The following is a 20,712-nucleotide window of genomic DNA, read 5'->3' as shown; positions in this document are numbered from 1 at the left end:
CCTCAGCTGGGAAGCCCTGAACATCTGGGGGTGACTCAAACATCGGGACACTGTGCTCATCTGGAGGGTTTTTCACTCACCTGCTTAGCCTGGGATTGGTGATTAGAGTCCTTCAGTAGGCCCCTCCAGGTGGCCCACGCTTCTCACAGTGTAGCAGTTGGACTTCTAGAAAGAATGTCTAGAGGGAGTCCTGAGAGGCCCAGGGAGGTGGCTTTTATCCTGCATTTATCAAAGCAGTCATAAGCCTGCTCAGATTGAGGGGAAGGAGACATAGATTCCACATCTCAATGGAAGATGTCTCTACATCCACACCTCATCGGCTTTTCCTGGCTAATTTCTGGAGTCCTGGGCATGGCTCCTGTGAGCTCTTGGACATGACTATCCTGTGCCTGGGAATACAGTCATTTCTGCAGGGCTGTCTTTGCAGGCTACATATTCTTCCTATGATGGCTTTCCCCCTTCTTTTGACCTCTGTGCAATTAGTGTGGCCTTAGCTCTTACTCTGGGCAGTTCCAGCATACTCCACAAAACAGAGACCTGTGTTCTGAGTTCCCACTAAGGTCTCAAAAGACACAGTCTTTTCATTTTTTCAATCCTCTCCCTCTTTCAATTCATGACCTCTCCTCCCCCACCAGCTACAACCAAGAACATCCCTAGGCCAAGTTGTTTTCTCTGATGGAAAAGGATGGGACAAGAGGGAGGGCCCTAGTCTGGAGACAGTTGACCCTAACAATATGCCATGCTGTTGTCCCCATCATCCTCCTCTCCAAAATCATGATCAGAGTGACTGACCGCAGCCTGTGCCCTTGCACATCGGCCTTCCAGGCTTCTGGGAGATTCTGATTACTTAATAGCATGAGGATGTCCACTTCCTGAGCAATTCCATCCAAGCCAGGCCTATTCTATGCACTTTAGATGTATTAATTTATAGAATTCTCACTTTGACCCTGGGAGGTAGTTTTTTTCACACCTTTTTCAAAGATAAAACTAACACATTGAGATGTTAAGTAACTTGCCAAGGTTACACAGCAGTAAGTGGTTCAAGACTCTAGTCTTATTCCTGGGGAAAAGGTCTTGTCTGCTCCCTGCTGTTCTGTGGACCCCCCAGACTGAGGCCCACCTCGGTGGGTCCACATATCATGGTGGGGGAGATAAATGCACACAAAACAGAAGCCACAGACACTGCACCCTAGCTGCCTATAAAAGATGGTTTAGGAGAACAATATTAGATGGGTTTTGTTTTATTTAAGGGATGAATCACCTTAAATGTGGAGGAGTAAAGATTCAGTTCCTTTCTTTAAAATAGAGTGAAAGTATTGTCGGTAGCATCTTTGAAGAAGAAGAAAGAAATTTTACTAAGAGACCCAGGAAAAGAATGAAAACTGGGCTCTCACTGAAAAATCTCAGATGTACCTTAGATTTTTCTGATGTAAATTTTTTTCCATGGCATGTATCACCATAATAGGTTTTGCACATACCAGCAGTCACAGAAATGGCAGCAAATAGTTCCAAACAGAGAGAAATAAACAGCACAGTGGGACACACAGTGCTTGAGCTCATTAATGCAGTTTACAACACTTGACCCTCATCATTACCAAGAGCCCCAATCTTTGGGAGTTTCTAGGGACAGGCACAGAATATTGACCAACGTACAGAAACAGAAAACTCTTCACCCCACAGAAAGTCAAGAATTGGTTGATATTTCCAGTGTTATCCTTAAGCCATGCTGCATATAATTTTTTTGCAAATGCAAACATCTGGCTCTTGGCATCATATCTTGAAAAGAAGAGCAAACCATAAATTTCCAACAATAGAGACTTGATTAGATGATGGTGCAGCACATCCATACGAAAGATGCTTGGAGCCATGAAAGTGACTTTGGAAGAATTCTGAGTAAGAAAGAAAGCACGTAAAATTGCTGTGGCCCCGGAGAAGTTGTCTGTGTTGTTATCTTGGTTTCCCACTCACTTCTGAAAGCCCTGTGTTGACTCCCACCCTCAATGCTCCAGAGATAATCAGTGACTTTTGTGCAGTTAAGTCAAAGGTCATTTTTCAGTTCTCATCTTGAGAACATTGTATGTTACTATCATATTTCATTGAATAATTCATTAGTATTTTCTTTTTTGGAGGTGGGAGAATGCTGCATTAAATAGAAAGACTTTAAGACCTAAGAGCACAAAGTGATTCCTAGAATCACATACCATTTCTTATTAGTATTTACAAATAAAACAGAGTTTTCACAAATTGAGATTCTAAAGACATTCATTAAGACATGCAAAGCATGCCAGGACACCCAGCCATTCGTTGCCCAAGGCCATAAAGTCTTGTTCCTTAAAACCTCTAGAGTTCACAGTGTAATTTTTAGGCTTATCAAAGAAAGTTGTGAATTTTTCTATACTTCTTACTTGTTTAAATACAAAGTTTTATTTTTCTTTATTCTCTTAAGTACTCTTGGAAGTTAAATAACCTCTCTTGAATTCTAATAGAAGCTTTTGATAGGCATTTGGTATCTAAAAGGCAGTCCTTCATGATGCAGAATCTGCCATTTCAATTTCTTTTCACTTTGAAAATGGCAATCTGAGAGCTTTGGCAATTAATTGTATAAATAGCTCATCCTAACAATAATATGAAAATTATTAGGATTCTAGAACGCTTTATTTGTAAGTCAAAGGTAAAAAATAATAGTGGGTGATTGTTACACATTCTTAGGATATAAAATACAAAACTGGGATCCCTGGGTGGCGCGGCGGTTTGGCGCCTGCCTTTGGCCTAGGGCGCGATCCTGGAGACCCGGGATCGAATCCCACGTCGGGCTCCCGGTGCATGGAGCCTGCTTCTCCCTCTGCCTGTGTCTCTGCCTCTCTCTCTCTCTCTGTATGACTATCGTAAATAAATAAAAAAATAAAAATAAAAATAAATAGGATTTATCTTAAAAAAAAAATAAAAAAATAAAATAAAATAAAATACAAAACTTTACAGACCCTATATAACCTAGTAAGTATTGTGTTTAACCTGTAAGGACTCACAAAGTAATCCTCATTACAGACTTCTATTTCTCTGTGTGCGTTTGGGTGGCATCTCTAGGCAGATGCCTCGTGTGACTTGGAGTGTATTTTCCATCTGTGCTTCTGTGTGATCGTGGGGCCATCACTCAAACTCTGGAGCACATGCTCCTCATCTGTGAAAATGGGAGAAATATTCATCCCCACATGGTTTTTGTGAGTCAGATGATAGAACATATCAGTAGGTCACAAGATAGATGTTTTTTTTTCAAAGATTTTATTTATTTATTCATGACAGAGAGAGAGAGAGGTAGAGACACAGGCAGAGGGAGAAGCAGGCCCCATGCAGGGAGCCCGACGGGGGACTCGATCCCAGGTCCCCAGGATCATGCCCTGGGCTAAGGTGGCGCTAAACCACTGCCCCCCCCCCGCCCGCCCCTGGGCTGCCCAGGATAGATGTTTTTTCTCTGACATTGTCTTTGCCTGCCTCTACTTCTTATTCTGCCCATTCCTCTTTCTTTTTTTGTTTTATTTTGTTTTACCTTGCTTTTTTAAACTCAGGTCTGTCTGGCTCAAAAGATTGATTCTTTTTTCCTCCAGCTTTTCATTTTGAAAAGCTTCAAAACTTCAACAACAACAAAAGCAAAAGTAGTGCAATGGACATTCATTTTCCCTTCATTCATATTCACTAATTATTTACATTTTTTTGTATGTCCTATATTTTTTCACTATCTCTTAAGAACAAAAACCTCTTACACAGTCATGCTATCACACTTAGGAAATTTAATTGATTTAATGCATTGTCTGGTAGATAGTCCATATTCAAATTTTCCAAATTATGCCTATAATAACTTTTTTTTTTATTTGAAGAGTCCAAAACAGTTACTTTGTTGTTTTGCAGAACATGCCTCAATTTGGATTTGTCTGATTGATTCCTCTTGACTAGACTCAGGCTAAACATTTTGGCTGCAGCATTATAATGGTGACGTATGTCCTCAGTGCATCACATGAGGGACAGTGGTGTCAGGTTGTCCCATCAATGATGATCCTAAATTTGATCATTTGGTTAAAGTTGGACCCCCCCCCCACCCCTGCAGATTTCTACATTTAAAAGTATAGCCTTTGAAATAGTTAACTAACATCTGTGTTCCTTACTATCTTGCTTCTGAGTTGAGCATTTGGGGATCTTACTCAGGCATCTCACCTACCCTGGAGCTTGACTTAACAGAGTAGAGAGTTACTCTGAGTCAATATCGTTTCTCAGCCATCTTTCATCCATTGGTGTCAACATCCACCATTTATTCTTACTATTCACTAGAGAGGTTGTAGAATCATTTTCCTTTTTTTAATCTGTCTTTCCCTAGCTTCATTTCTTCTCATTCATTTATTTAGCAAATATTTTTGAAGGTCTCCCATGACGAAGGCAAGCACTAGAAATATAAAGGTGAACTCTACCCTCATGAAGCCTAAAGGAATATATTACATTTTAATTTTTTAAAACTTATTATTATTCATCCACTCACTGAACAGATACTCACTGTCATGTATCTACATTGCCCTACTTACTGGAATCTAGCAGTAAGCAAAAACAATCGAATCTGTGGCCTCATGTAGCTTAAGTTCTAGTTGGTAAGTGGAGAGAGAATATAAGCAGGGAAAGACTTGAATTTGAAATAGGTCAGGGAAGGCCTCAGCAATGAGGGAACATTCAAGCAAAGACCTAATGGCAGTAGAGAGCAAGCCTCTTAAGTAAGTGGGGAACAGGTGTTCCAGACAGAGAAAAGCATGTGCAAACGCTTGCTCACAGTGTTCAAGGAACTGCGTGAGCGGAGAGTTAAAGGAGATAAAATCAGAGAAGTGGGGGTGGGGGGGCAGTGCTAAGTACTGGTTGAATGTGTGAAATAAGAGAGAAATTTGGGTTGGAGATACACTTTGAGAATTGGCAGCATGTATGTGGTATTTAAAACCTAAGGCAGCATCATGTCTCCTAGGGAATGGGTGTAGATAGAGGCAGGAGGAAAACTAGATCAGGGAAAAGAGCAGGAACCAGTGGAGGAGGCTCTAATGAGAAGCCAGTAAGGTAGGCAGGGATGGTTCCAGGATCTCTGGGGATCTAAATATTATATACAGTTTGGGGGAGACTTTCTTTTTATTTTATTTTTTTAAGATTTTATTTATTCATGAGAGACACAGATAGAGGCAGAGACATAGGCAGAGGGAGAGGCAGGTTCCCTGCGGGGAACCTGACATGGACTTGATTCCAGGACCCCAGGATCATGACCTGAGCCGAAGGCAGATGCTCAACCACTGGGCCACCCAGGTATCCCCAGGGAGACTCTCTTTAAAAACAGAATACAAGATTATGAATTTAAAAATTAAGAATAGAAGAAAATATTTATTTAGAGAAAGGAAATCTCAACAAATTACCAACTTTTTAAAAACACATGCCACAAACATCACAGAATACAAAATGTAACACTTTAATTATTACTGATTACTTGCCTGATGTATTTTTCCTCTACATTTTGGTTGCATATTCTTCTGTCACTTCTCTTTATGAGGACGAATTTGAAATACAGTTTTCTTTTTTTTTTTTTTTTGAAATACAGTTTTCTATAGAGGTAATAGATAACTTAGTCTTTCCTCCAGCATGGTTGCTCAAAATTAATTTTATTATCGATAGTTTTTAAAAAGTTTATTTCAGTCTCCCAGCTCTCCGTGGTAAGGCCTCATCTGTAACTTCCTCTGTGGTTTCTTTACTCTGGCAGTGTGTCTTACCAGGAGAAAGACCTCAGAAAACTGAGGTATTTTTTCTCACTAGTTGTGGCATGGCAGTCCATGGCTACCAATGGCCCAGGAAGTAGCTGGTCCCACTCAGCCAGGACCATATAGATATCAGTTTTTGCTACATCCCAACAGCTAGGCTGGTTCTGGGGACAATGTAAGGTGACCATGAAGTCTCTCAGTCAAGGTGAGCCCTTGCAAGGAGCAGAGCAGAACAATGTCTCCTTCAGATCTTCTCCTTGGAATAGAAGGTGGATTACACAGTCCATGAGATCTACTGGGGATCCAGCTCTTTCTAGAGTCCAGGTGAAGTGGAGGTAGTGCTAGCAGCCCACTGGTCCCACTCTAAGCCCTGGAACCGCCACCAGGATCATCTCCCAACATGAGAACTTTGTTCCACACTGCTGCTCGGGTGCTAGAAGAGACATGCAGTCTCAGAGAGGACTTAGAAATGAGAAGCCTAGAAGCTGAAGCTTTATTAGCTTCAAGTCAGTTGGCCTCTGTCAGGAGGCAAAGCAGAAAGGAAAATTTTGATGGAGGCCAAGTTAAAGTATTTCCAATAAAGAGTGATCAATGAGTGGTGATAAATGTTGTTTAAGATGCTAAGAATTAATCATTGGATTTGGCAACATCCAAGTCATTGGCAGTATTGACACAGTTTGGTAACATGGGAGAACTAGAGTCCAATTGGGGTATGTCTTGGTCTGTTTGGGCTGCTATAACAAAAGTATCAACTGGATGGCTGACACAACAACCATTTGTTTCTCACAGTTCTAGAAACTGGGAAGTTCAGGATAAAGGCATGAGCAGATCTGGAGTTTGGGGAGAGCCCTCTTTCTGGTTTGCTCATGGCCATTTTGTATCCTCACATGGCAGAGAGCAGAGAGAGGAATCAGCTCTCTTGTGTCTTTTCTTATAAGGGTCGCTAATCTCACTTTCATGACCTAATTACCTCCCCAAATCCTCACCTCCAAGTATTATCACTGGGGATTATATTTCAACATGTAAATTTTGGGAGGACACAAACATTCAGCCATGGCAGGATAGAATGAGGAAAAAATAAAGATGGGTAGGTAGGAGATGGTGAATATAGACAGATATTCATAAGAGTTTTCTGAATAATTAATGTCCAGTTTCTTTTTACAAATGAGTGAACAATATATTTTCTGGTTTTGTCTCTTAAAAAAAAAAACCTAAATTATGTTGTCATTTTAATTCAATGTCACAGTGGATCCCAAACACAAAAGCAACCCCCCAATTCCTGATACAGATGCTCAAAATTAAATTTAAAAGGCCACTTGAGGAAATCTCAAGATTTAAAAATTCTCTCCTCAACCTATGCATATCCAAAGGAAAATAGTCTACAGCTTGTCTCCCCAAGATACAGAAAGCCATCTGGACAGATGGAAGTGAGAATATTGAGTTCATGTGAGTTCGTTTCCCTGTGTCACATGCTTGTGTGCTTCTTTGTCCTGTTGAACATTTCTGGGTCTTTCAGCCATCACTTTTCACCTACCCTGGGACTTGACCTAGCATAATGATGCACTCTGCCCTACTCCACTCCACTCCTTCATTCAAAAGCAAAGTAGTTTGGAAGTAAATACATTTACAAATCATACCTTAAAAAATATAGTAGCCCATCTCCTGTTCTGTGTGTCTTGATTCTACCCTGTGACAAATTCTAAGGCCTTTGAAAGCACTGCCATAGTGGTTTTTAAGTTATTGAAATAAACCATGTCATTTCACAATTCCTTTTTCATGTACAAATGTTTTTTCCATCTAACTCTTGCCATCACAATATTGCTTACTGAAGAATCCTACTGTCTTGATGGTTCCTTTTGCATGACCATGCATATCCCAGTGTCCACACCAATTTCCTTTGTGAGTGGTTGTTGTGTTTTGTCTGTATTGTTTGTGTGATCATAGTGATTATCCTACTAATATGACAACTGTTTGCTAGCTTATTTCTTAAAATTTTCACTTACCTCAGATGTACTATATAAAGCCTGTTAAGCTGGCCCAAGAGATTTCTTCATCTTACTTCTTTGTTGAATATTATTTGATTTATATGTAAGTTTAGAGATGCTTATATTTCCTGTTTTATGTTACACAGACGCTTTAACTTACCCCCACCCCCAAACATTGCAAGAAGCTTTAACCATATGCTGTGTTGTTCTGTGAACCACTTCCTCTTGATAAGTGCTTTCATTGCATTTTGAAAAAAAAATATATATATATATATATCTCGAAGGAATCAAGTAAAATTTAATATTGTCAGTTATTTTCCAATCATATTGTACACTATCTACATCATAGTTTCCACCATCATTTGTGATCTTCTGGATTCTACATTTCCTATCTCATACTAAGTGTGATTCCTATAATGAACAGATTTTTTTTTTTTAATTTTCTCTTCTTTGGTATTTGTGGTTGTAATGTGTGGGCTGATGTTTTTTACTTGAAAAAAAAATGAACATGACCTGCTATTTTTTTTAATTTAAAAATAATAAAAATACCAAAGCAAATTCGTATGAATAGAACCTCAAATTTTTCAACCTGTTTTCTTATTATTTCTATTTATATTTAGACTCTGATAATCTAGCTATAGACTCAAAGCTTTGATTACCTTCACTAAGAAATACATGATAGAATGGAAAGTTAAAAAGTTACAGTCTCAGTGCAAAGATGCAAACATTTTTAACTGCCTTCAAAATAAGACATACAGTGTGTAAATAAAGCCTAGGTATTTAACCCTTGACACATTGATGAAATGAAATACCTGAAAGAGGTTTGTTAACAGTGTCTGGGATCAATAAATATTTGTTGATTTACTTAAATTGCATAGCCTTGGGCAAGTTACTTAACCTCTAGGTGCCTTAGTTTCCTCATCTGTTAAATGGAGAAAATAAAAATGTCCATTGAAGGTGGTTATAAGGATGGACTCAGTCAGTATATGTAAAGCATGAGAATAATGCATGGTGTAGAGTGAGAACACCTAACAGTGTGTTAATAGTTACTTGTATTGTTATCAGGCAGGTGCTGGAATGGGGAGATTCTTCTCTCTTTCAACCCACAGCCATGCACAGAAGTAACAAAGAGAGGGGTAACATCTTTTCTGGTGAAATTTTGAAAACCAGTTCTAACTTGGCTGAACTTAATTGACGGACTCATTTTAATGATCAGGAAGTCATTTTTTTATACATTTCTTGTTATTTTATTATTTTAATTTTACTAAAAGATATTCTTTCATTCTGTAATTGGTACCAGTACCTCAATTCATATAAATATTGTGCATATCTAAGAACACAGCCAAAAAGATGAGCTTTGCAAACATTCAAATTAGACCATCCACAAACCTGGTACTACAAGAAAGCAGGTATTTGACAAAAGCTCCTTATAAAAATGTATATTGGGCAGCCGGGGTGGCTCAGCGGTATAGTGCCGCCTTCAGCCGGGGGCATGATCCTGGAGACCCAGGATCGAGTCCCACATCAGGCTGCCTGTATGGAGCCTACTTCTCCCTCTGCCTGTGTCTCTGCCTCTTTCTCTCCCTCTGTGTCTCTTGTGAATAAATAAATAAAATCTTTAAAAAATAAAAAATAGTAAAATTAAAATGTATATAACACAAGGTTCTTCATGGTATGGATGTTGACTGCCACTAGTGTATCATAAAAATCTTAGATTTTATGCAGAAGTTGTTAGTACTTTTTAAAAAACCTATATGAAAAGTAGTCTTTTTAATTGTTTTTTGTTTTATGAAAAGTGCTTATAAATGTATTATTATCTATTGTGTTTAACATACAAAATTGTTTGTTTAATGAATAAATATTTTAGTTTTAAATACATCAAATAACCCCTTTACTCTAATACTTTTATGCCCAAAATTCAGTTCATAGCAAAAAAGTATAACATATATGTTATGAGAGGGGTACTTGAATATGTTCATATGTGTGTTCATTTTTTTTACAGATTAGCAAATTCAAACACATGAAAAATAAAAATGCAGCATCATCAAATGCACACACACACACATACATATAATTATTCTCTATTTGAAACCCAGTGCAAGCCAGAAGCAGATAATTCTATGTAAATAGCAAAATACATAGTTATATATTAAAGTGATACAGATAACCTGATATATTACTATATAATTAAACTGTTACATTTTCATTCAAAATTATGATATAAATCTATGTTTATAGGGTTAAAATTTGTTAGATATATTATGTGAATAAAGGAATAATTAAGATGGAAGACACAACTTGTTTCTATTAAATAATAGTTAATTAATGCACTATCTGAAACATTAACTGACTTCAAATTGAATTAGACAGAAAGAAATATATTGATTTCTTTGTTGGTCTTTCCAAGACCCAAAGGTTGCTTAGAAATGACATATTCGCAAAAAGCTGTTAATCCCACCCAATCGTGATTTGCACATTGCTTGTTTTGCAATGCATTGCTTGACTAAGGCAGCTCCACCCTTGCCCTTTTGAACTGCTAACCCGAATAGCACTCAGGGCTGGGTATTCTCTTTCTCTCTTTGGCTCTCTTTTTCATCTTGATTTTGACATTTGGATACCACACCTACAAACAGACACAACCCTATTTTTTCATGCTTGGGTGTGTGTCTATGTGTATTTGTATGCACCAAATATATCCCTGTAACTCTTGTTCTGTCCATTCCAAAAATAAGGGTTTTTTTTTTGGGGGGGGATAAATATGTAAAATTTATAGGTTAATCTACATTTATGTTAATAAAGGCCCTCAACTTAAATGTCTTATTATTTTCGCCAAGGTTACAACTCCTTTAAACTGCAATTCATTCAGTAGCAGATTACTTATGCCTGTAGATTTACAGCACAATTCTGATGTTGACTCCTTTTAATAATTCAATACCTTCGGAATGGTTAGAAAAAGGAATGAAAGGGTGGTGGGCAAGATTTTACCAGATGAACACAGAAAGAGTTTCAGCAGAGGTCATGAGAATGCTGCTGTTTTTGAGTTATTTCCATCTTCCTTAGGTGTGTGATTCACTCTGGCATGTCCTTAGCCCACTGTGTATGAGTGGTGTGTGCAAACCGAGAAACAGATCTTTGCGCTCAGTAGGTTTTTCTGACTTATCAGTGTCATATTGCTTTTTAAGACGTTATTCTTCATCATGTTAGTGGTTTTCTAAATTTAATGATTTAAGAGAAAGGTTTAAGGGCAAGATTCTTATTATTAACATCTTCTTTGGTTTCTGTGAGTTCTTTGGGACATAGGCTGGCACTTTTGAGGTCAGCAAAAAATTTATTCTTTCCACTCTGGATGGATTATTTTTCTCCTATGAAAAATTAAAAATGTGTTAACACTATTTTTTAAAAGTGAAATACAATTAATATATCATATTAGTTTCAGATGTACAAGATAGGGATTTGACAGTTATGTATTTAATGAAATGTTCACCATGATACACTAACACTTAACTTTCTCTGTTAATAATAATTCATCTGAAGGATTTCTTTTTTTGTCACATTGTACTGCATAATATTCTAATAAAAATAAACTCCCAGAGGTATTTCTGGAATTTTATTGTTTATCTTGCTAGTTTCCTCTTATCAAAGTGACAAATGAATCATCCATAACGAGATTTTGAATACCAGATGAAGTGTTTGAGGGGACAGCGTGTGAAACCATGAGTACTTTGTTGACTTAAATACTTTCTTTTCTCCATTTTGTAGATAATTTAAAGAAGGGAGGGTATGACTCAGATGCTTTGTAAGCAACTGGGAGGGAATAAAATCACATGTGAGTGGCTTCCCTCCCCAGCGAGAGGCAGGACCTACCTGCAGCAGTCTCTCCTTCTCTGACTGATCAACATCAAGCCCAAAAACCTTCACAGAATGGGATCTTCCTTCTTTATTATTCCATCTTTGCTCACTGATGCTGTGCTTGCATCATCTCTGACTCAGACTTTCACACACAGACACCTGCAGTGTCTGCCTTGTCACTTACATCCCTGAGTGCTCACCTGCTTACCTGGTGTGGTCTGTCCCTGAGCAGTCACTGAATGGCTACCTAGGATTCAAGTACCTGTCTCCGTGCCCACGTGCACATACACCTGATTCTTTCAGATGTGCCTGCTACTTAGGAACGTGCTTGTCCCATGATCTCACAGTCCTCTTTTGTTTTAACTGAAGTCCCCATGTCCACTTGGCCCTACAGAAACTAGTTTAGTCTGGGAAAGTAGAGTCCAGTTGTGGCTCTGAGACAGGTCCTAAGGTTTGGTTCAGTCTTGGACCAAGCAAATTGGAGAGAGGGCAGGCATGGAATTCTAGGCTGAACGTTTCTCTCCATAGCCTTCTCTTTTTGACTTGTCGATGGATGAGGTTCTTGAGGAAAATAAAGAGGTAGGACAATTTTCCAGGGACTAGACTTTTATTAGACTGTTTATATCTGGGTTGGTTTTTTTTTTTTTTTCCTTTTTCAGATGGGTGAGTCCAACGACGACATAGACCAAATGTTCAGCAATTTGCTGGGAGAGATGGATCTTCTGACCCAGGTAAATACTCCTTAACTTTCAAATTAGTAAAAGACAGATTTACAGAATTTGGCTTTAATAGGATGAAAGAGCTATCTTTAAAAAAACAACGACTGGAGATTAACAATATCGTTTCTTCCTGAGGTAACTATAACAGTAGCGGGTAATAAAACAAAGCTGTTTTTCTGATTCTACCCTCTGAGTTCAGTTCATGGAATACATTGGTCACACACATATTCTGTTCTGGCAGTTCCCATGCTTATCTTGTTCAGATATTTAGCCAATGGAGAAATTTTCCCCAAGCAAACCCTCACAACCACCACCACTGAACAATTTCCCCTGCAGTTACTTTTATACAAAGACTAGCCAAGAAAATCACATTATTGTTAATAAAGGTTCTTTCCCAATCTTTGAGGAAACTGCTGCATTTTAAAGGATAATGGGAGTTATTGTGGCTTCTGATTAGTCTGTAAGAACTTAGTCCTCTCAAGGATCACAAAGACCACTGAGACAGGCTTCATGTCTAGGAAAGAGCTACTGGCCCCAGAACTAGATTAACTGAGATCACCCCATTGTTGGGCTGATGGGGCCCCGGGACTGCTGACCTGAGAACCCTGACCCAGGTAACAGAGTCAAGTGAGCATTAGTGTGTCTTGTATTGTTCTCATAAATGCTTCTTTGATTCAGAGCATAGTCAGCTCATCACTGTCTGCATAAAATATTAAAATGAGAATAATCTGGTATTCCTAAATAAGACAAAGATCTTAAAAGCTTTCTAAAAAATAATTGAAGAATAGTCTATGTTTTTTAAAGTACTTGTTTCAGGAAAAATAAATCAATTTTAGTTAGCTTCTGCTTTATAGTTTATATAAAATTCAAGAATGTTTAGCCTCTGTGAAGGAAGAAACAAAATATGAGATGGTAGGCTTAGATAAAAGGGGTGCTAATTAACACTGAGTGTTAGGATGGTCACTTCATTCTTCTAGAGGAGAGGAAGTTCTTACACCACCCATAAAAGGGAAGGATTTGAATGAACAACTGTGGTCTCCATCCCTTCACTCACTTCTCCAAGTGGGAGAATGCTCCTTTTTTTATTTTTTTACAGATTTATTTACTTATATGAGAGAGAGAAAGTAAGGGTAGGGGGGCAGTGGGAGAAGAAGAGAAAGGAACGCAAGCAAGGTCCAAAAAAGGACCCCTTAGGGCGGAGTTCATCTCCAGGCTCCATCCTATGACCCTGAGATCAAACCTGAGCCAAAACCAAGAGTTAGACGCTTAACCCACTGAGCCACCCAGGTGCCCCATGACTATTCTGATTGGTCATAGTCTGGGATTCTCATAGGATCACAACAGTGTTGTTACTTTAACTCAAGAGTGGGAAGGGGTCCGGCATAGTGTCTTGGACCTTCCTCTCCTCGAGGTCCTTTTGCTATTTGCTCTTTCTTTATTGTGCTTAAGTGGATGTAGTCACAGGGGTTCCTTGGCTAATGCACCTCTCCTAACAGGTAGGCCTCAAGAGTTCATGGTAAAGAGCAGGCCCCACTTTGTCCTTGAGTTTAAAATCTAAGCTTCAGTTCAACCACTATCAAGTGCCCTCTGAGATTATTGAGTATTCTCTGAGTCATTAGAAAAGCTGTATTTTGATCTTCATTTGTGAATTTTGTGCATATTCAGTTCTTTGAAGCTACAGTGTGGTTGGCTTCCTAATTTCCCAAAAGAAGCAAAATTAAAAGAAACGAAAATGTAATAATGTGATTTTAACTTTTTTATCTTGAAATAATTTCCAGCTTAGAGAAAAGTCAGAATAATAACACAAAGCACTCCCATTCACTTTTCTCCCAGATTTCTCGTCAATTAACATGTTAACTCTATTTGCATTATCATTCCTATTTCTGTCTCTTTGTCTCTGTCTCTGTCTCTCTCTCCATTATATATGTGTTTGTGTTGTGTGTGTTATATGCATGTGTATGTATATATTTCTGCACACATATATGTACATACATATATGTATGTCATGCATTTAGAAACTATGTATATGTATATACATTTCTGCATAGAGAGACATAAAGGCTAAAAACCAGTACATATGTTAGCTGGATTTTTTGTGCAAAAAGGAAACCAAGCCATTGCCACTATTTATATGAGAAATATTTAAATACACAAATATCCATGAATATATATTTTTTTATTTTTTATTTTTTATTGGAGTTCAATTTGCCAACATATAACATAACACCCAGTGCCCATCCCATCAAGTGCCCCCCCCCAGTGCCCATCACCCAGTCACCCCATCCCCCCGCCCACCTCCCTTTCCACCACCCCTTGTTCGTTTCCCAGAGTTAGGTGTCTCTCATGTTCAGTATCCCTCTCTGATATTTCCCACTCATTTTCTCTCCTTTCCCCTTGAATCTCTTTCACTATTTTTTATATTCCCTAAATGAATTAGATCATATAATGTTTGTCCTTCTCCAGTTGACTTACTTCACTCAGCACAATACCCTCCAATTCCATCCACGTTGAAGCAAATGGTCAGTATTTGTCATTTCTAATGGCTGAGGAATATTCCATTGTATATATAGACCACAGCTTGTTTATCCATTCATCTTTCAATGGACATTGAGGCTCCTTCCACAGTTTGGCTGTTGTGGACATTGCTGCTATAAACATTATCCATGAAAATATGAAAAAGAAGAGGTAATACTACATTAAGACAGATTCATGAGAGAGAATTAGATCCCAAAACATGCAAGAATTTAAAATATGATAAAAATTGCATTTTAATTAAGTAGGAAAAAGGAGAATTATTTAATAAATTGTGTTGGAAAATCAAAAGCTGAATTTCTACCTCAGACCTTATACCAGAATGAGTTCCGTGAGTCAAAGATCTAAATATATGATACATATAGAGAAGAAAAAAATGAGGAAAATCTTTATCCAATCTTAAGATGTGGGTAGCTTTCCTAAGCAAGATATGACACCCACAAGCCATGAAAGAAAGAAGGAAATGTATAAATATAAAAATTTTAAATATCCAAAATGGCAAAAAAACAAATAAGTAAACTATGAGTTCATTTTGATACCAAGAATAAACAAAAATAACAAAAACAAAACTATCAGTCACAGTGAGAGATTGACAGAGCATTAACTTGATACTCTAAAAATTGATAAATAGAAAGACCTGAGCATTTATCTTAGTCTTTGTATGGTCACAGTCAAACTGTATTTGAGACTAAACAAATAATTAATGAGAGAAAGTTCTTTATTTTTTTAAGATTTTATTTTTAAGTAATCTTCACACCCAACATGGGGCTTGAACTAACAACCCTGAGATCAAGAGTCACATGCCCCACAGACTGAGTCAACCAGGTGCCCCAAGGAAGTTTTTCTTTATAGTAGAATTCCAATTAAACATTGAAAAGGAATTAAGAGTTAGAAAATCACCATTATGCAACTTCTGATGAAATAAATTTTCAAGCATATGATGTTAAAGGAGATTAATGCATACAGAGCAGTGTTCTTCTCAATCTTTAGTCACATAATACCTCTATGATTTTTGCCATGTTGCAATCCATCTGTCCTACGATTTTTTGTAATATTTGTCTTTAATTGATTTTTAAAATTAAACTTTATTTAAACCTCAAATAGGTTAGATGTTCTAACTTAATTTTTTCACAGACATCCAAAGAGACCCACAATCATTGTAAATAAACTCTTTAAAAGAAAACTTTTTTAAGTTTCAAAACTTTTTAAAAGGAAAAAAAATTAGATTTAGATTGTATATGTAATATAGCTTTTATATCATATAGGAAGTCATTTTTTCAATTAAAACCCATTATTTACAAAATTAATAACTTCCATCCTAATTTCTTTTTAACAAGAATTTTATTAGATAAGAGTAACATACTACCTAATGGCAGATTCATCCTGAAACAACTTTTATCTTCCAAGTGAACATTCCTTTTCTTTGATGTCATTACTTAATTTCTTATAGAATTGCATACAGTGTATGTGCCACAAATGTACCATTACAGGAGCTATTTTTCTGTTATTTATAAAAATTGACTGTCCCATGCTCATCATTTTCAGTTGACCTGCCTTGTTTCAAAGATGTACCTTGTAGAATAATTTTTAAGTTGTAATTTTCTGTAGGGAAAAACAAACACAAAACATTTTCATGTAAGAACACAGTTTTTAAAGAGCATATTTAGAAAGAAAATATATAAACAATAAATGATTTTTACTAAATGATTAACATACACTGTCCAGCATGTTCATGTGGTGAATAACTTTGGGGGAACGGGGATCTATTTTCACAGAGTTTAGGAGTGGACACTCTTCCTCCTCCTGAATCCAAACCGCCCAGAGCTGAATTTAACTACAGTGTGGGTTTTAAGGACTTAAATGGTAAGTATAATAATGTATATTCTTAAGTAACTTGAGATGGTAATGATGACTAAAATCTGTACAGAACGGGGAGGAGGGCGGGGGGTGGGGGTGAATGGGTGACGGGCACTGAGGGGGGCACTTGACGGGATGAGCACTGGGTGTTATTCTGTATGTTGGTAAATTGAACACCAATAAAAAATAAATTTATTAAAAAAAATAAAAATAAATAAAATCTGTACAGAACTACAACTTAAAAATAAAAATGTAAGGAAACGTCCAGGTTCCGAGATCATCACATTATTTTATTAACAAAAATCTCTCTTCTTATTTAGTGTGGAGACAGTAGCCCATATGCTATTCAGATTATAATGAATCTTGAAGTAATTGCTTCAAAGTTAATGAGAATTCACTGCAACTCTTAAAAAAGATTTTCCAAAGACTGGCTGGCAGTACCCACCAAAAAAATGAAAAACAAAATAATAGAGAAGCCCAGTTACAGAAATCCAAAACTTCCAGATTTTTTTTCTGTCAGTCACTGGATTTGTTTCTGTTATTTTCAATATTTTTTTTATAAACCCTTAGGTGCCAAGGCCTGCCCCTGGATTGGTTACAATACATCTCTTCTGACTACTTTTCCCACTACCTTTTCTGTTTGCCATATAAATTTACTATTTACTATTCCTATTCCATTTTCATCATACAATTGAATGATAGTAGCATTCATGATGTTTCAAAAAATTAATGCACTTGAGTAAAATGTATGATATTAATAAATAACATAGACTTGCACATATAAACAATGCCGAGTTGCCGCCTCTTGTTCACAATGGCTAAATGCTTTAATCAATTCAGTTAAAATTAAGAATTAATACTGCAATTATAATCAAGTCAACTAATGCTTTCTAAGCACTCAGTACTAGTATCCAAAAATTACTGAAAATGACAGAAACAAAGAAATCCAGCAATATATAAACATAGTAATGTTGAAGTGCAGTAACAAGAAACTCATGTAATTGAGATAAGATATATACATGTGGCACAACTTGGGTATAGGGCCAAACTATTAAAAAGTATTGATATGTACTGAAAATTAAGTGTGTTATTTCAGAAAAGAAATAATTTTCTTACTGTCTTCACATTGCTAAAATGAGTTAAAAATATTTTGCCCAAAGTCATTCAGAGAATTAGTGACAGAGTTCTGAATAGAATCCACTTCATTCTTATTCCCCAATTTTATAAAGATACAGTTAGGATTATGATTTGCTTTGGAAGTTGTTAATATGAGAATTATTATGGGAAATTTGTCCCTAAGATTTTAATAAAAGATTAAAATCATTTGCTTAGATGGCAGCAGTCACATGTGAATGTGCCTTATTTGTTCTACATATATTTTCTCTGAAAATTTTTAAATTAATTTAATTTTTTGAAGAAGTTATTTGCAAAAATGGCTTAGAAGATGATGAATCCTTCTTACGCAGATAGGAGATCTAGACCTTAGTCCAAGTGCTGTGCACTAGAACTGTTAGCAGGAGTACAATATGCTACATGGTGTTTATTGTGATGATGTTTGGCAATAAATCTTTCACAAAGCCTTATGCTTCTTGCTCATTAGGCTGCATTTCCTTGTTCTAGTACATCCTACACACAGCAGGTGAATCCTTTTCTTCGTGGATCCCTTCCGTCCTGCCCATGCTGTGTTCATTACCTTTGCCATCCAGGGAATGCCTGATCACCAGAGCACTCTGCTGACACCATTCACTGACATCATTTCCCTTAGGCCTCATCTCTGTCAGCTTTCAGGATCACATATCCAATGGCCTATCACACGTGGAAGAAATTCCAATGAGAATTGTCCCCCCCCCCCACCGAAAGTCTACATCTGCCCTTTTTTTTTTTAAAGTCAACTCTTAGCTCAGCATCTTACAAAGTCTTTACCACTTAACCCCAATTTTTAAAAATTATATTTTGCTTCAGCCTCCTTAGTGCTTTATTTCCTGCTGTTTATCATTAATTTCCCTCTTCTCTGAATGTAAGAGTTTCTGTAGTTGGATAGTATGCCTACAGAAGCTCTATCCTTACCATAAGTCTCAAAGCATATTAAACTCCAGTTGATTGAATCCTACTCTCTCCCAAGTATATTTATCAGTGGTGCTTCTGGAAGAAACTCCCTTTCCATCTGTTTCCAACATCTCCCCTCCCCTGCTTTTCTAAATCTCTCAGATCTTGCACCAGAATATACAAGAATTCCTACTTAGGCAGTTAATGATGTGCTTGGATCTGACTTTATAGATAAACTGTGAGGGTACACATTTTTCTCCTTTTATTTTTTTTGGGGGGGTGAGGGATTCAGCTTTGTTGAGATATAATTGACAAATAAAATTAAGACATTTAAAGTGTACAGCGTGATGACTTGATATATATATCCCAGGTGAAAGGATTTCCTCCATCGAGTTAATTAACACATCCATCACCTCACATATTTACCCTCTTTGGTATTGTTGAGAACGTTTAAGTTCTCCCTGGGCAGATTTCAATGATACAATAATGTTATCAACCATAATCACCATGTTAGATAAATTAGATCCTCAGACCTTATTCATCTTTATCACTGAAAGTTTATACCCTTTCTCCAACCTCTCCCTATTTCCCCCACCCCTTCCCTAGCCCCTGACAACCACTACCCAAATATCACTCTTAAAAATGACCTTATTTTAGTTTTTCCAAGTGTAAATTATTGTTTTGATCATTAACATGATTTTCCCCATCAGAGTCCTTAAATGCACTGGAAGATCAAGATTTAGATGCTCTTATGGCGGAACTGGTGGCAGACATAAGTGAAGCTGAGCAGAGGACAATCCAAGCACAGAAAGAGTCCTCTCAGAATCAGCATCATCCAGCATCCATAGAGGTACCAGATTTCAGTGGAGCAGCTGCTCTTAGTTATGGAGCAAATGTCACTGCAATTAGTGTTAGCCAATATGAGGATGACTTACCACCTCCGCCAGCTGATCCCATGTTAAACCTTCCTCTGCCACCACCGCCTCCTGAACCTCTATCTCAGGTAAGTGAGTAGGGCAAAGATGGCAGGATCTTAAAAAAACAAGGATACCGAGTACATTCATTGCAAAGCCAGAGTCCTCCATAAAAAGACACATTGGTGTGTATAAAGAACATACTGGGGCCATATTCAGGAATTATTATACTTGGCTAAAATTTATATTTGTATGCAATGCTCCCTAATAATACTCAACCTTTTGGGGTAATGTTTTATTAACTTGACATGAACTGTGGAACCAATATATACACGTGTGTGTCCCTGGTGCTAGCCCAGTGCATAAAGTATTGAAAGCATTCTTTATGTAATTCTGAATTGAATTAAATGGAATTTTGTTGAATATGTCAACTCTGTTCAGTAGGGCAAAGATACTATGAATCATTTGTAGTGTAGTAGTTGAGTGGGGCAGGAGTAGGGGTGTTCTAGAGCAAGCAGGTGATGAGTGCTCAGTATTAATGAATTTCTGAACCCTGGGAAGATACACATCTGGGAAATTCATATCACCATTATTTGGAACATTAACCTATAATGTGTCTCTCATAAAAGTAAAAGGAGCAATTTAAGGATTTTTCTTACAGTAAGCCACTTGAAAAATATTTTATTTTTTTAATTTTTATTTATTTATGATAGTCACACACAGAGAGAGAGAGAGAGAGAGGGAGAGGCAGAGACACAGGCAGAGGGAGAAGCAGGCTCCATACACCAGGAGCCTGATGTGGGATTCGATCCCGGGACTCCAGGATTGGGCCCTGGGCCAAAGGCAGGCGCCAAACCGCTGCACCACCCAGGGATCCCCTGAAAAATATTTTAAAGTAAGAACCCAGCTCTATTTCCTGTAGCTTCCTCATTTGTTGTACTGTGTGATGATGATCAGTATTCATAAATATGGCCCTAGTAACCCTAAAAGTTCCTACAATGCCTTTTGAATGAATGAATATTAAATATAAATCAAGTGTTAA

The 20,712-nt window shown here is 37.3% G+C and overlaps 1 protein-coding gene across 2 annotated transcripts in view; it reads left to right on the top strand.

Moving 5' to 3' along the window:
• The window catches only part of APBB1IP (amyloid beta precursor protein binding family B member 1 interacting protein), a 103,193-nt gene that overhangs the window by 28,095 nt on the left and 54,386 nt on the right, over window positions 1–20,712 (top strand). For both annotated transcript variants that reach the window (XM_055330992.1, XM_055330991.1), the window contains exons 2-4: window positions 12,262–12,333; window positions 16,629–16,716; window positions 19,467–19,759. In XM_055330992.1, coding sequence (XP_055186967.1) covers window positions 12,262–12,333; window positions 16,629–16,716; window positions 19,467–19,759 — 453 coding nt within the window. The remainder of the gene's footprint in view (window positions 1–12,261; window positions 12,334–16,628; window positions 16,717–19,466; window positions 19,760–20,712) is intronic.

Source organism: Nyctereutes procyonoides, unplaced genomic scaffold (assembly GCF_905146905.1).
Source record: "Nyctereutes procyonoides isolate TBG_1078 unplaced genomic scaffold, NYPRO_anot_genome, whole genome shotgun sequence".
NCBI classification, from domain to species: domain Eukaryota; kingdom Metazoa; phylum Chordata; class Mammalia; order Carnivora; family Canidae; genus Nyctereutes; species Nyctereutes procyonoides.
Note: the sequence above shows the minus strand (reverse complement) of the source record. Positions and strands in the feature narration are given on the sequence as shown.